At 56.2% G+C, this 16,269-nt stretch overlaps 1 protein-coding gene across 15 annotated transcripts in view; it reads left to right on the forward strand.

The window, feature by feature from the left end:
* Positions 1 to 11,359, forward strand: part of PASK (PAS domain containing serine/threonine kinase) — a 36,355-nt gene extending 24,996 nt beyond the window's left edge. For 12 of the 15 annotated variants that reach the window (XM_070069909.1, XM_070069916.1, XM_070069905.1 and 9 more), the window contains exons 11-19: positions 1,143 to 1,324; positions 1,714 to 1,881; positions 4,579 to 4,704; positions 4,811 to 4,945; positions 6,986 to 7,185; positions 9,207 to 9,340; positions 9,451 to 9,492; positions 10,373 to 10,519; positions 10,962 to 11,359. In XM_070069909.1, coding sequence (XP_069926010.1) covers positions 1,143 to 1,324; positions 1,714 to 1,881; positions 4,579 to 4,704; positions 4,811 to 4,945; positions 6,986 to 7,185; positions 9,207 to 9,340; positions 9,451 to 9,492; positions 10,373 to 10,519; positions 10,962 to 11,083 — 1,256 coding nt within the window. In that variant the 3' untranslated portion in view covers positions 11,084 to 11,359. Of the gene's footprint in view, positions 1 to 1,142; positions 1,325 to 1,713; positions 1,882 to 4,456; positions 4,705 to 4,810; positions 4,946 to 6,985; positions 7,186 to 9,206; positions 9,341 to 9,450; positions 9,493 to 10,372; positions 10,520 to 10,961 lie in introns of those variants that run through there. The other 3 variants (XM_070069910.1, XM_070069917.1, XR_007912750.2) reach the window with 2 other exon arrangements.
* The last annotated feature ends 4,910 nt before the right edge of the window (positions 11,360 to 16,269 follow it).

Genomic DNA, 16,269 nt, shown 5'->3' on the forward strand with positions numbered 1-16,269 from the left:
CAAATGTGTGTGCTTGGAGGGGGTGGAGCCCAGGGTTCCCACACCTCCCTGGTGCCAGCGCCCGCCTCAGGGGAGTCCACTGGGCCCAGCCGGGGCAGGGTGGCGGAGCACGGTGCTGGGGCCGCACCGAGGGGCCGGGAGGGTGTGGGCGCGGCAGGGCTGTGCCTGGGAGCTCTGACCAGGCTGCCACCTCCCCTCCTGCCAGGCTCTTCGGGTCTGGATGATTCTGTTTGTTTTACTTGTGATTTATTTTCCTGGTACATGTTGGACCACGATCTATTAGCCGATTCATTCACTCATCCCTCCTTCCTTTAAGGTGGATTTGTCTGTTTTAAAGGCAAACTAATACAGAGGGAGACAGAGAAAGAGAGAGACATCTTTCATCCACTGGTCTACTCACCAAGTGGCCGCCACAGCCAGAGCCGGGTCAGGAGCCAGGAACTCCACCAGGCCTCCCATAGGGGTAGCAGGGGCCCAGGTACTTGGGCCATCATCCACTGCTTTCCTGACATTAGAATGGAGGTGGCTCTGAAGTGGAGTGGCCGAGGCTTGAACTGGCACTCCGGTGTGGGATGCTGGTGTCACCGGCTGTGCCACAGAGCCAGCCCCGTCAGTTGTTTCTGCATGGTATAAAAACTTAAAATTATGTACGGCACCTCTCACTTGTGGAAGAAGCAGTAGGCAGTGAGCACCCTTGCTTGGGTGCACGCACAGGAGGCTGTGCCGCTGTGTCTTCCCACGTGGGTGCTTCTGTGGCTGCACGTGACTGGCAGGCAGCTGTCTGGGCTCCAGCTGAAGCCACTCGCGCCCCTGTCTCCTGTCCGGAAGCAGAGGCCCTGCTGCAGGTAGGCTGTGTCCAGGGCAGGCTTTCTGGGCCTCTCTGAGCTAGAATGGTTTGCAGGGCTCTGCTGAGGGCTGCCCTGTGCTGGGACGGAGCTTCCCCACCGGCTCTGCCCGTGGTTCTCACCTCTCGGCTTGGGTGCTGCCTGGTCTCCGCCTGTGGTTCTCGCCTTTCCCAGCGTGGGTGCTGCGTGGTCTCCGCCCGTGGCTGCCTTGTCTTTCTGTTGTGGGGTGCAGGCTTTTGAGCTGTGACATTGTTGTCGGAGAGAACCAGCGGCCGTGTCTTCTCTCCGGCCCTTCAGGCATCCAGTTTGAAGTGAAGCGGGTGGAGCTCCAAGGCTCTGCCACCCTGTTCTGCTGCTGGCTGGTGAAGAACCTCTTGCACAGCCACCAGGACTCTGCCACCAGGACACGCCTGCTGCTGGCCAGCTTGCCCAGCTCCACGCACTCCATGCCGGAGCTCCCCGGGCCCAGCCGGGGGGAGGTTAGTGTCGCTGTCGGTGCATGCCTCGCGTCTGCCTGGCACTGTGTGGCGAGTTCCCCGGCTGTGTCTTGGGGTGGGAGTGGAGACCACCTGTGGCTTTTCGGCACCGTCTTCTGAGGTTCCCAGTGAGTGTAAGGCCACACAGAAGACTTTAGTCACATACGCTGGAGTGGAAACACGGGTCCACACACGTGCCCATCCAGGTCCATGTGTGGAGTCACCCAGAGTGCCCAGGGGAAGGGGTTCTCCGGTAGGGTCCCCGTGGGCATGAGAGGAGTGGACGTGGCAGCATGGCGTCTGCATGCTGCACGCCTGCCGGGGTAAGGAGGCCTCGTGGCTGCAGCGGGTGGGAGCTTCCCCATGGTTCCTCAGACCTTGTGCATCTGCAGGTGCTCCGGGCCAAGCCGTGGTTTGAGGACCCCCCCAAGCCCATGGAGCTGGAGGGGCTGGCGGCCTGCGAGGGAGCGTATGCCCACAAGTACAGCACCCTGAGCCCACTGGGCAGTGGCGCCTTCGGCTTCGTGTGGACCGCAGTGGACAGGGAGCAGAACAAGGAGGTACCCTGCATGCAGCCCCGCCCTGCCCTGAGAACCCGGGCTCAGGACAAGGAGGGGCCCGGGCCTGGCTTGTGGGCGCTTCCCTGGAGACAAGCCTGTACAGTCAGACTCCCAGCTCTCTCTCGGGAGCTGCGTGTTGAGACCCCCCTCTGCCTCTCCCATCCCCTCCTGAGCACAGGGCCTGTGCCACTCTGCAGCCGCCCACGTGGTGTGCTGGCACCTCCCGGCCACCAGCACGCCCAGGGGGAGAAGTTCCCACCAGACAAGATCTATGTTGACTTTAGTTTTTGTTTGGTGTGAGGTTGGGGCCCGGTTGCCTTAGCACTGTTTATTGAAAAGAGGACTCTCGGGGCCAATGTCGTGGCATAGCGTGTAAAGCTGCTGCCTGCCTCCCATATGGGCGCCAGTTTGAGTCCTGGCTGCACCGCTTCCGATACAGCTCCCTGCTAATGCGCCTGGGAAAGCAGTGGAAGATGGCCCAAGTGCTTGGGCCCCTGCACCCATGTGGGAGACCTGGAAGAAGCTCCTGGCTTCGGCTTGGCCTAGCGCTGGCTGTCATAGCCATTTAGGGAGTGAACCAACAGATGGAAGATCTCTCTGTATCACCCTCTCTTCTCTGTAACTCTGCCTTTCAAAGACATAAATACATATTTACAAAGGAGACTTTCCCCACAGGTGGTCTCTGGCAGCCTTGGCTAAGTTCGCTGCCCACAGGTGTGTGGGTTTCCTGGGCCCGCCCCTCTGTCCTACTGGTCTGTGTTCCTGTCAGCCAGCACCAGACTGATGCGGTTATTGCAGCTTTGCAGTGACTCATAAAGCCAAAAAATGTTAGTCCTCTGCCTCTCTCTGCCTCTGTTTTTCTTTTTCAAGACTGTTTTGACTTTTTCAAGCTGTTTTTTTTTTTTAAACTATTTTACATTTCCATAAGAATTCTGGGATCTGTTTCCACACTTGGATGGGTGGCTCATCCTGGGGAGTATCACTATCTTAACAGTGTCTCCTCTGATCCATGAACACAGGATGTCTTTCCATTTATTTATTTATTTTAAAGGTTTATTTATTTGAAAGGCAGAGTTAGAGAGAGAGGTGGAGAGACAGAGAGAGAGAGAGAGAGAGAGACAGAGATCTTCCATCTGCTGGTCCACACCTCAAATGAGTACAATGGCCAGAGCTGGGCCGACCTGAAGCCAGGAGCCAGGAGCTTCTTCCGGGTCTCCCACATGGGTGCCGGGGCCCAAGGACTTGCGCCATCTTCTACTGCTTTCCCAGGCCATAGCAGAGAGCTGGATTGGAAGTGGAGCAGCTGGGGCTCAAACAGGCGCCCATATGGGGTGCCGGCGCTGCAGGCGGCTTTACCTGCTACGCCACAGCGCCAGCCACATTCTAGCATTATCTTGAAGCCAAAATGTGACCTTTTTTTTTTTTCCCCTTCTGGATTGTTTTTCTGGTTTTTATTTATTTATTTATTTATTTGACAGATAGAGTTAGATAGTGAGAGAGAGAGACAAAAAGGTCTTCCTTCTGTTGGTTCACCCCCCAAATGGCTGCTATGGCCAGAACTACGCGGATCAGGAGCCAGGTGCTTCCTCCTGGTCTCCCACGCGGGTGCAGGGGCCCAAGCACTTGGGCCATCCTCCACTGCGTTTCCGGGCCACAGGAGAGAGCTGGACTGGAAGAGGAGCAGCTGGGACTGGAACCGGCGCCCATATGGGATGCCAGTGCCGCAGGCGGAGGATTAACCAAGTGAGCCATAGCGCCGGCCCCTATTTTTCTATCTTTGTACTTCAAACATGTTACCAGGTTGAGGAGTGGGTGTTTAGCCTAGCAGCTAATACACCTCCATCCCGCATCATAGGGCCTGGGTTTGGCTCCTGGCTCAACCTCCTGGCCCCAGTTCCTCCAGGAACTGAGTTCCTACCAGCCATCTGGGAGTCCTGGCTTTAAGTTTCCAGCTCCTGGCTTCAACCTGGGCTCAACTTTGGCCATGGTGGACATTTGGGGAGTGGATCTGGGGGTGGGAGGTTTCTCTTTGTCTGCCTCTCAAATAAACTTGAGCCTTTTTTTTTTTTTTTTTTAACTAGGATGTGGTGGGGGCAGTCCACCCTGTGTGTGTGTGTGTGTGTGTGTGTGTGTGTGTGGCCAGGCCACCCCTGCGGCCACTCAGCAGCAGCGTCCTCCTGGGAAGCAGGAGATTGTCCAGGGACCTGCAGTTTTCCTTGTCGAGTGGCATCTTTTTTCCGTTATGCTCTGTAACTGCCTATCATCTGCTGTTAGCACACTTTTTCTCATGTTTATCTTTCTCTGTCATCGCTCCTGTACTCTCCAGTTAGTCTCAGAATCAAGGTTGGAGACACTTGTAAGAATGGTGGCTTCTCCTTTTCTGGTTGTCCGGCTCCTTGCTGTTCTGGGTCTGGATCTCCAGTGCTTTCCTGATACCTTGGTGTGGCCCGGGAGTGTTCCTGGGAGCACCTGCCCCAAGGCTCCCTGCATCCCTGGTTGCTCCCTCACGCTGTCCGGTGTCTGGAACCATGTTTCCCGGGGGCAGCTGCCATCCTGCTGTCTCCTTGGGCTGCAGGAGTTTGTCGCCTTCCTCCTTCTGCATCCCGGGCGCCGAGGAGCTGCACCAGGTCCCTGTCTGCGCCGTGAGACGCGAGACGATGGAGTCCCGGCTGTGTCTTCCCTCTGCTCCCCTCGCAGGTGGTGGTGAAGTTCATTAAGAAGGAGAAGGTCTTGGAGGATTGTTGGATCGAGGACCCCAAACTCGGAAGAGTGACTCTGGAGATTGCCATCCTGTCCCAGGTGGAGCACGCCAACATCATCAAGGTGGACGATCCCGCCCCGGGTGCCCTGCCACGCGCCTGTCAGCTTGCAGCCACCCCCGCGGCCGGGACGCGTTTCAGCAGGGCTGGACCTGGCCTTCCCTTTGCAGGTGCTGGATGTGTTTGAAAACCAGGGGTTTTTCCAGCTCGTGATGGAGAAGCATGGCTCCGGCCTGGACCTCTTCGCGTTCATCGACCACCACCCCAGCCTGGACGAGCCCCTGGCAAGCTACATCTTCCGACAGGTGAGGGCGATGGAGCGGCCGGGGTCTGGGGGCCCTGCTGGTGAGCGCGGGACCGAGCGGCCGCGGGCACTGCAGGGACTGGGGAGCTCTGTTCTCTCTGGGAGCTGGTGCTGTCCTTGCTTTGGGATTTTACGGAATCAGATATTTTGAAAAGAAAAATTTTTGGAATCTTTTTTAAAAAAGATATTATTGGTTTATTTAAGAGGTAGAGATACAGAGGGAAAGACAGAGAAAGGCCTTCCATCTCTGGTTCACTCCGCAAATGGCTGCAACAGCCGGATCTGGGCCGATCCAAAGCTTCTTCTGGGTCTCCCGTGTGTGTACAAGGGCCCAAGCGCCTGAGGCATCTTCTACTGCTTTCCATTTACATAAGCAGGGAGCTGGATCGGAAGTGCAGCAGCTGGCACTTGAACCGGTGCCCATATGGGATGCTGGCACTGCAGCCAGGGCTTTAACCAGCTGCACCACAGCACTGGCCCCAAAAAGAGAATTCTTTGGTTGAAGTAGAGAAAGTAAGCTTGGGGAGGAGGAGGAAGCTGGATGTGCCCAGGACTGACCAGGGAAGTGTGCTGATGGTTAGGGTTTATGAGAAGAGATGCAGGATGCCCCCCAGTCAGACAGCCCGAGGCCCACCACCAGCCAGGGGTCCTTGAGGAAGTCGGTAGGTGTCATGTGCAGATGGGGGGAGAGGCGTGACCGGCTCTGTTGGGCCAGGCTGTCCACCCATCTGTGGTTGGTCCCTGGGGACTGTGAGTAGCTCTCTGGCCTTCCATGTTCAACTTCATGTGTGAATCCTGACTGATCCGCATGTATCTGAGCGTGCATGCGCACGGATAGGAACACAGTGTGTGCATGGTGAGGGATGTATACATGTGTGTGTGTTTGTACATGTCTGTATATACATACTTGCTAAATGTGAGTTAATGGGGCTTAGTTGGCCTGCTGTTAGCTACTACTTCTGATTCAACAGAATTCCCTTGTAAACAGAAGCTTGTCTCTAAAGCAGGGAGTGGTTGGCTCGCTGATTGGCACATGGGAGTCCTGGTTACGATGCGGGCAGACACGTGTGGCCCTTACTGGCTCCTCAGTCGAACCTAACTGGAAGGCAGCTGTTGCTGACCTCTGACCTGGGGAGGCAGAGCGAAGTCGAGGAGCACTCAGTTTTGTTTTTTAAGATTTATTTATTTATTTGAAAGCCAGAGGAACAGAGCGGGAGACAGAGACAGAGAGATAAAGAGAGAGAGAGAGAGAGAGAGAGAGAGATCCATTGGTTCGCTTACTGAGTGGCCACAACAGCCAGGGCTGGGCCAGGCAGAAATCAGGACATCAGTGCTCCAAGCACTTGGACCACCTTCCCCTGCCTTCCCGGATGTCAGCAGGGAACTGGATAGGAGGCGGAGCAGCTGGGACTGGAACCAGCCCTCCGGTGTGGGAAGCGGTCACAAGCAGCTGCTTAGCCTGCCGTGTCCCAGTGCCGGCCCCCGGCTGCACTCCTCTTTGGTCCCCGTCGCCGAGGGTGCACTCAGGCTGACGCCACACTGCTCTGCACAGGGCAGCTGAGTCCTGGAGCAGGGGTCCCTGCGGCAGCTCTGCCTGAGCTCGGGGCACTTCCTGCGGACACGTCTGCTCCGTGGCCCATCTGCCTGTGTCTTCCTGAAGGCTGCGGTACAATCCAGTGGGTTCTACCTGTGGCAAACAGTGTGGAAGCCAGGTGCTCAGCGCACTGCCTCACGGCTCCTGTGGCCTCCTCTCTTGAGTAGCCGGGATTCCCTTCCCTCCTTCCTTCTCTGAGTCATTTCTTTATTTGAAAGGCCGAGAGAGAGAGGGAGAGAGAGAGAGAGTTCTTCCATCCACTCCCCAAACAGTAGGGAGGCTGGACTGCACTGGCGCTCCCGTGTGGTGCCGGGCTCACAGCGGCTGCCCAGCCCGCTGTGCCAGCATGCGCCCTGGGGCTGCTTCCCGGCCCACTCCTCGGTAGCGTCTGCTCTCCGTGCGTCTGCCTCGGCTGCCGTGTCGCTAAGTCCCCTTGGCCCGGTGCAGCTGGTGTCCGCGGTGGGTTACCTGCGCTCCAGGGGCATCCTGCACCGTGACATCAAGGACGAGAACATCGTGATCGCCGAGGACTTCAGCATCAAGCTCATCGACTTTGGCTCGGCTGCCTACCTGGAGAGGGGCAAGCTGTTTCACACGTTCTGCGGAACGATCGAGTACTGCGCGCCCGAAGTGCTCATGGGGAATCCGTACGTATCAACCCTGTGCCGTGGGGCCGTGGCACCTTGTGACAGAGGTGTTGAATGACAAGGGATACTGTTCTGGAAGATGAGTGGGCGGACAGGCAGGCCAAGTGAGATGGTCCAGGGAAGCTGGGCGGTGGGTACGGGCTTCCTCCTGTTATGTCCTTGACTGTTGCGTATGTTTGGAGTTTTATGTAAGAAAAATTGATGCTGGTGCTGTGCCATAGTAGGCTAAGCCTCAACCTGCGGTGCCGGCATCCCATATGGACAGTGGTTCCAGTCCCAGCTGCTCCACTTCTGATCCAGCTCTCTGCTGTGGCCTGGGAAAGCTGTAGAAGATGCCCAAATCTTTGGGCCCCTGCACCCACGTGGGAGACCTGGAAGAAGCTCCTGGCTGCTGGCTTCAGACCGGCCCAACTCTAGCCGTTGTGACCATTTGGGGAGTGAACCAGCCGATGGAAGACCTCTTTCTCTCTCTCCCTCTCTCTGTAACTCTGCCTCTCAAATAAAAAATAAAATCTTAAAATTAGGAAATGATAAAAGATAAAAAGAAGAGTCTCAAAATTTGGGCCTCCTCAAAGAAGTGAACAAGATTCTTCTTTTTTAAGGCTTACTTACTTGTTCTTTCTTTTTTTTTTCTTTTTTTAAGGTTTATTTATTTATTTGAAAGGCAGAGTTACAGAGAGGCAGAGGCAAAGAGAGGTCTTCCAACCACAGTTTCACTCCCCAAATGGCCACAACGGCTGGAGCCGTGCTGATCCAGAGCCAGGAGCTTCTTCTGGGTCTCCCATGCAGGTCCAGGGGCACAAGGACTTGGGCCATCTTCTACTGCTTTCCCAGGCCACAGCAGAGAGCCGGATCGGAAGTGGAGCAGCCGCGACTTGAATCGGTGCCCATGTGGGATGCCGGCACTGCAGGCGGCAGCTTTACCTGCTATGCCACAAAGCCGGTCCCACTTGTTATTTTAATTTTTATTTAGTCATCTGAGAGACACAGAGACAGTTAGAGAGGGAGAGAGAAAGACAGAGTTCCCATCTGCTGGTTCACTGCAAAATTCCTGTAATAGCTGAGGCTGGGCCAGGCTGAAGCCGGGAGTTGTAACTCAAGCCAGGTCTCCCCGTGGGTGGCAGGAGCCCAGTCACTTGAGTTACTGCTGCCTCCCGGGAAGCCGGAGTCAGGAGCTGGAGCTGAGTCTTGAACCCAGGCACTCCGACGTGGGACGCCAGCTTAACTGCGAGACCAAACACTTGCCACAGGATTATTCATTTTGACGTCAGGAATGATAATCTGTTTCGATAAAATCTTGTGCTGGCTGCACAAGACATGAAGCACCAAGGACACAGTGACGGCAGGGGAGGGTCCGTGTTAAAGATGGAGCCCTCGGCAGAGGGGCTGGGCGTGCACGGCAGGGCCCAGTGGAAGCTGTCCGTCTGCCATCCCATCCGTGTACACGCCAAGCGTGTCTTCCTGTGAGACAGGCCAGGAGTCTGCTGGAGTGCAGAGACTGTGTCCCTGTGATGGACTGCACGGCCGGGGCACAGCTGTGAGGCCCTCCCCTGCCCATCACAGCAGCGCCTGCTCCTGCTCCGCTCGCCCTGTGGGCTGGCTGCCGGGTCCCTCAGACCTGGTCAGAGCTGGGTTAGGCACCGCTGCCTGCGTCAGCCTCTGCTTTGGCCGCTGCTTCCCTGGGCCGCCTTCGGGCTTAGCTGAGAATCCTCAGCATTGGGAGAGGGGACCAGGCCTGCCCTCAGGGTCAGCTCGGCTGGGCTGTGTCAGGGTCAGGAGGCAGAGGCTCCACGCACACCAAGTCCCTGGCCACCCTGGCCACTGTAGTCCTTTCCACGCCAGGCAGCGTTTGGCCTTGCTGGGTGGCCAGGCCCTCGGTGTCCGCAGCAAGTGTGGAGAGCGTGCAGACAGGCCCTTCCTCTCCCGTGGTGTTCAGAGCCAGAAACCCTGGGAGACGTCAAGGGGGAGGGGGGTCTCGGAAGGGTCCCAGATCCAATCAGAAATGTGCTCCTCCCCTGCAGCTACCGAGGGCCCGAGCTGGAGATGTGGTCTCTGGGGGTGACGCTGTACACGCTGATCTTCGAGGAGAACCCCTTCTGTGAGCTGGAGGAGACCATGGAGGCGGCCATACACCCCCCGTACCTGGTGTCCCAGGGTGAGCCGAGTTGTTACCCCCGCTCTGCCCCTTCTTGCTCCTCTTCCGGTGCCTCCATCTGAACACAGAAATGGTTGTGGCTTTAAAACACCTGACGACTTTATTGTTAGCGTCGACCTTTGGATCCTCACAGCCTCTCGTGGGAAACAGAGGTCAGCCTTGGTGGGCCACATGCATCCCAGGGGCGGGTGGGCAGAGGTTCATGGGGAGGCCACCGGGCCCCAGCTGGGTGGTGTGAGGGAAGCCGTGCACCAGCAGGGAGGTGCAGGCTCAGCGGGCACAGCTGTCCCTCCCGGCCTGGCTAGGTCTTGAGCGTCACACGACGCAGTCTGTGTGGGTTCTGGGCTTAGGTTAGAAGCCTCTCCCTTCACTGTGGCTGCCACGGGCTGGGTGTCCGCAGCTGGATGCATTGCTCTCTGGAGGTCAGAGCAAGGAGCCGGCAGGTTGTCACGAGGAGGCCTTTGTCCCTGGCCTGCAGGTGGTCACTTCTCACTGTGTCCTCATCGGTCTCCTCCTAATCCCTCCGTGGGCCCCACCTATACCCTCAGGGTCAGTGCTGAACACAGCTGCCATTGTTGCAGGACTTCTGGGTTCCTGGGATTCCGGCTCTAGAGCATCTGTTCCATCCCCAAAGGCTGTGCCAGGGGCCTCAAAGGCTCACAGGACAGCCAGGCTCCACTGTCCAAGGAAGTGGACACAAGTCCAGCTCAAGCCTGGGGGCTCTTCTGACTTTCCGTGGCGACCAACGCGGGGACGCCCCCCTGCTCACCCCGGGGGATCGCAGCTCTGCACAGCCGGGGCCCTGAGGAGAGACCCCGCTTAGGAAGCTCCGTGCCGGCTGGGACTGCACACTCCAGCTCTCGTTTCAGAGGCCACCAGCTGCCCTGGAGCCTCCTCCAGGGGCAGACGGGCTGTGCACTGAGGCTGGGGGGAGGGGGGGCTGGGCCACCTCCCACCCCATCAGAGGCTCTGTGAGGGGAAGCATCTGTGCGCAGCCCCACCCGACCCACAGTCTTTGCTCCGTGTCCCCAGAGCTCATGAACCTCGTGTCGGGGCTGCTGCAGCCTGCCCCTCAGCAGCGCACCACCTTGGAGAAGCTGGTGACAGACCCGTGGGTGACACAGCCCGTGAACCTCGCTGACTACACCTGGGAGGAAGTGTGTCGCATAAACAAGCCAGGTGAGGGCTGCTCGGCCTTCGCCCGCCCTGTGTGACTGGGGGATGAGATGGTGCTAGACTGCCTCACTGGCTCAGGGGCTGTGGCTGACCTGTCCCCTGTGGCTCTGGGCTTGGCTCAGTGGCACAGCCGCTGGACACCTAGAGGGAAGGCGAGTGCCCGCCATGCCTGTAGGTGGGGAGGCGGCTCTTGTTTGAGGGGCAGGGGCAGCTGGTGGTGGTCTGACCTGGCCGAGGCCTGGGGCCTTGGAGCCCCATGGCCCTTCAGACAAGGGTCCTGGGCATGTGTCGGAACTGCTTCTGGGTGCAGTGCCGGTGGCTCTGGGCACAGCGTGTGCTTCCAGAGCTGCGGGTGGGTTTGTGAAGCCTTCTGTCCTGGGATTGCTTCCGGTGAGACACAGGGTATCTCAGCACCACATGACATGGCGCCCTCTTCTCTCCCCAGAAAACGGAGTCCTGTTGCCTGCGAGTCTTGGGGAGCAGAGCCTGGGCGAGGCAGGACCAGGGACCCCTGCCCCAGGGGAGGCTTCCAGCGGCCAGTGTGCTGTGGGGACCCCTCCCCGCTGAACCACCCTACCTCGCCCACCACTCCGCTGTACGCCACTCAGAAAGTCCCAGCCCCTTTCCTCCAGAGAGAAAAATTCTCAAGAACGTGAGAATTTTAGGATAATTACCTTCCAAATGTTTGTGTGCAAGTTTGATGGCTGCTAGAACAAATCCAGGGAACTACATTTTTTTAAAGATGTGTAAAATAGACTTGGAATTCATGTTTTTCACAACCTTGAGAAAACATTCTGGTGTTCAATTATTTTATAGGATTTAAAAGGGCTTTTGACTTGTGAACTTGGCTTCCGCTTTTGTCCATATGCACGTATTTTGTTTCCACTGATTACACAGGCTCGTGAGCAACAGACGTGTGGCACGGGGAGGGCTGGTGAGCCAGGTCGCCAGGCGATTTAATTATTTCCTTGAACGGTTTCCAAACTGATGCAGCTGTGTTGAACACCCACCTGGCCCGAACTGTGACTGGCTGGCTTTGCTCCTGGCTTCTGCCTTTTCCCATGTGGGTGCCCCACTGGTCAAAGCTGCAGAGAAGCCCAGAGCTGCAGGCTGGGGCTCCCTCCCACATGCCCCCCGAGGAGATGGGGAGCACTGGTGTTCTGCACGCACAGCCTGTCTCTAGGACGCCTGCACCCTACACACCCCACAGCCAGCACTCCCCGCTCTATGTCTGCCCAGTCACGGCATCACTGCTCGCTGTGTGCTGAGTCACTGCATCACCCTCACACTGTGCTGAGTCACTGCTTCAATGTACCCAGTGTGCGCTGAGTCACTGAATAACTGCTCACACTGCTGAGTCACTGGATCACTGTGCACACTGTGTGCTGAGTCACTGCATCCCTGCTCACTGAATAACTGCTCACACTGTGCTGATTACTGCATCCCTGCTCACAGTGTGCTGAGTCACTACATCACCCTCACACTCTGCTGAGTCACTGCATCTCTGCTCAGTGTGCTGAGTCACTGAATCACTACTCACACTCTGCTGAGTCACTGCATCACCCTCACACTGTGCTGAGTCACTGCATCCCTGCTCACACTGTGTGCTGAGTCACTGCATCCCTGCTCACACTCTGCTGAGTCACTGCATCCCTGCTCACACTCTGCTGAGTCACTGCATCACTCTTCACACTCTGCCGAGTCACTACATCACCCTCACACTGTGTGCTGAGTCACTGCATCTCTGCTCAGTGTGCTGAGTCACTGCATCACCCTCACACTCTGCTGAGTCACTGCATCCCTGCTCACACTGTGTGCTGAGTCACTGCATCCCTGCTCACCCTCAGCTGCTGCCCACCCAGCTTCGTCTCCTGTTGGGCCCCCTCCCATGCAAAGCCAGCTTCTGTTTAGCATCTGTTAGAAGGGAAGCAGTGGGCCGGTGCTGCGGCTCACTAGGCTAATCCTCCGCCTGCGGCGCCAGCACACCGGGTTCTAGTCCCGGTCGGGGCGCCGGATTCTGTCCCGGTTGCCCCTCTTCCAGGCCAGCTCTCTGCTGTGGCCCGGGAGTGCAGTGGAGGATGGCCCAGGTGCTTGGGCCCTGCACCCCATGGGAGACCAGGAGGAGCACCTGGCTCCTGCCTTTGGATCAGCGCGGTGCGCCGGCCGCAGTGCGCCGGCCGTGGCGGCCATTGGAGGGTGAACCAACGGCAAACAAAGGAAGACCTTTCTCTCTGTCTCTCTCCCTCACTGTCCACTCTGCCTGTAAAAAAAAAAAAAAAAAAAAAAAAAGGAGGGAAGCAGTGGCTTGAAATGAGGAGGAAACTTCCTGGGACAGCAGGACAAAAACAAACCGATACCCACTTCCCTCATGTCCCTGGGTCTGAGTCTGCAGCTTCCAGAGCTCCTCCAGCCCAGAGCTCTGAGAGCTGCTCAGTGTGGGGCGGGGCCGAGCCTGGGCCTGTGTAGGACCTTGGACCACAGCTGCTGGTGGTGGAGCACTGCTGTGCCCTTTGGAGAATGCTGCCCGAGTCTGCCTGCCTCCAGTGCCTGGTGTATGTATGTATGTGTATGTGTTTGGGTGTGTGTGTGTGTGTGTGTGTGTGTGTGAGGGTATGTGGGTTCATATGTGTATAAGTGTGTGCGAAGGTCTGTGGGTTTATATGTGTATGTGGATTCATTGTGTATGTGGGTTCATGCGTGTGTGTGTGAGGGTATGTGGCTCATATGTGTATATGTGTGAGGGTATGGGGGGTCGTGTGTGTGTGAGGATATGTGGGTTCATGTGTGTGTGGGGTGTGTGGGTTGTGGGTTCATGTGTGTGTGGGTATGGGAGGTCGTGTGTGTGAGGGTATGGGATTCATGTGCGTATATGTTTGAGGGTATGGGATTCATGTGTGTATACGTGTGAGGGTATAGGGCTCCTGTGTGTATATGTGTGAGGGTATGGGGTTCAGGTGTGTATATGTGTGAGGGTATGGGGTTCATGTGTGTATACGTGTGAGGGTATGGGGTTCATGTGCGTATACGTGTGAGGGTATGGGGTTCACGTGTGTATATGTGAGGGTATGGGGTTCATGTGTGTGTGTGAGGGTATGGGGTTCATGTGTGCATACGTGTGAGGTATGGGGTTCATGTGTGTATATGTGTGAGGGTATGGGGTTCATGTGTATACGTGTGAGGGTATGGGGTTCATGTGCGTATACGTGTGAGGGTCTGGGGTTCATGTGTGCATACGTGTGAGGGTATGGGTTCACGTGCATATACGTGTGAGGGTATGGGGTTCAGGTGTGTATACGTGGGAGGGTATGGGGTTCATGTGTGCATACGTGTGAGGGTCTGGGGTTCATGTGTGCATACGTGTGAGGGTATGGGGTTCATGTGTGCATACGTGTGAGGGTCTGGGGTTCATGTGTGTATATGTGAGGGTCTGGGGTTCATGTGTGCATATGTGTGAGGGTATGGGCTTCAGGTGTGCATATGTGTGAAGGTATGGGGTTCACGTGTGCGTGGGTGAGGTTATGGGGTTCATGTGTGCATATGTGTGAGGGTATGGGGTTCATGTGTGTGTGTGAGGGTCTGGGGTTCATTGTGCATATGTGTGAGGTTATGGGGTTCATGTGTGCATATGTGTGAGGGTATGGGGTTCATGTGTGTATGTGTTTGAGGGTCTGGGGTTCATGTGTGTATATGTGTGAGGGTATGGGGTTCATGTGTGCATATGTGTGAGGGTATGGGGTTCATGTGTGTATACGTGTGAGGGTATGGGGTTCAGGTGTGTATGTGTGTGAGGGTATGGGGTTCAGGTGTGCATATGTGTGAGGGTATGGGGTTCATGTGTGCATACGTGTGAGGGTATGGGGTTCATGTGTGTATACGTGTGAGGGTATGGGGTTCATGTGTGCATATGTGTGAGGGTATGGGCTTCAGGTGTGTATGTGTGGGAGGGTATGGGGTTCATGTATGCATATGTGTGAGGGTCTGGGGTTCATGTGCGTATACGTGTGAAGGTATGGGGTTCATGTGTGCATACGTGTGAGGGTATGGGGTTCATGTGTGCATATGTGTGAGGGTCTGGGGTTCATGTGCGTATACGTGTGAGGGTATGGGGTTCATGTGTGTATACGTGTGAGGGTATGGGGTTCAGGTGCGTATACGTGTGAGGGTATGGGGTTCAGGTGCGTATACGTGTGAGGGTATGGGGTTCAGGTGCGTATACGTCTGAGGGTATGGGGTTCATGTGTGCTTATGTGTTGGGTATGGGGTTCATGTGTGCATACGTGTGAGGGTATGGGGTTCAGGTGTGTATACGTGTGATGTTATGGGGTTCATGTGTGCATACGTGTGAGGGTATCGGGTTCAGGTGTGTATACGTGTGATGTTATGGGGTTCATGTGTGTATGTGTGTGAGGGTATGGGGTTCAGGTGTGTATACGTGTGAGGGTATGGGGTTCAGGTGTGCATATGTGTGAGGTGTGGGGTTCATGTGCGTATACGTGTGAGGGTATGGGGTTCAGGTGTGTATATGTGTGAGGGTATGGGGTTCATGTGTGCATACGTGTGAGGGTATGGGGTTCATGTGTGCATACGTGTGAGGGTATGGGGTTCAGGTGTGCATACGTGTGAGGGTATGGGGTTCATGTGTGCATATGTGTGAGGTGTGGGGTTCATGTGTGCATACGTGTGAGGGTATGGGGTTCATGTGTGCATACGTGTGAGGGTATGGGGTTCATGTGTGCATACGTGTGAGGGTATGGGGTTCAGGTGTGTATACGTGTGAGGGTATGGGGTTCAGGTGCGTATACGTGTGAGGGTATGGGGTTCAGGTGTGTATACGTGTGAGGGTATGGGGTTCAGGTGTGTATATGTGTGAGGGTATGGGGTTCAGGTGTGTATACGTGTGAGGGTATGGGGTTCAGGTGTGTATATGTGTGAGGGTATGGGGTTCATGTGTGCATACGTGTGAGGGTATGGGGTTCATGTGTGCATACGTGTGAGGGTATGGGGTTCAGGTGCGTATACGTGTGAGGGTATGGGGTTCAGGTGTGTATACGTGTGATGTTATGGGGTTCATGTGTGCATACGTGTGAGGGTATGGGGTTCATGTGTGCATACGTGTGAGGGTATGGGGTTCAGGTGTGCATACGTGTGAGGGTATGGGGTTCATGTGTGTATGTGTGAGGGTATGGGGTTCATGTGTGTATACGTGTGAGGGTATGGGGTTCAGGTGCGTATGTGTGTGAGGGTATGGGGTTCAGGTGCGTATACGTGTGAGGGTATGGGGTTCAGGTGTGTATACGTGTGAGGGTATGGGGTTCAGGTGCGTATACGTGTGAGGGTATGGGGTTCAGGTGTGTATACGTGTGAGGGTATGGGGTTCAGGTGTGTATATGTGTGAGGGTATGGGGTTCAGGTGTGTATACGTGTGAGGGTATGGGGTTCAGGTGCGTATACGTGTGAGGGTATGGGGTTCATGTGTGCATATGTGTGAGGGTATGGGGTTCAGGTGTACATATGTGTGAGGGTATGGGGTTCATGTGTGCATATGTGTGAGGTATGGGGTTCATGTGTGTATACGTGGGAGGGTATGGGGTTCAGGTGTACATATGTGTGAGGGTATGGGGTTCAGGTGTGTATATGTGTGAGGGTATGGGGTTCAGGTGCGTATACGTGTGAGGGTATGGGGTTCAGGTGCGTATACGTGTGAGGGTATGGGGTTCATGTGTGTATACGTGTGATGTTATGGGGTTCATGTG

This window comes from Oryctolagus cuniculus, chromosome 3 (assembly GCF_964237555.1).
Source record: "Oryctolagus cuniculus chromosome 3, mOryCun1.1, whole genome shotgun sequence".
NCBI lineage: Eukaryota > Metazoa > Chordata > Mammalia > Lagomorpha > Leporidae > Oryctolagus > Oryctolagus cuniculus.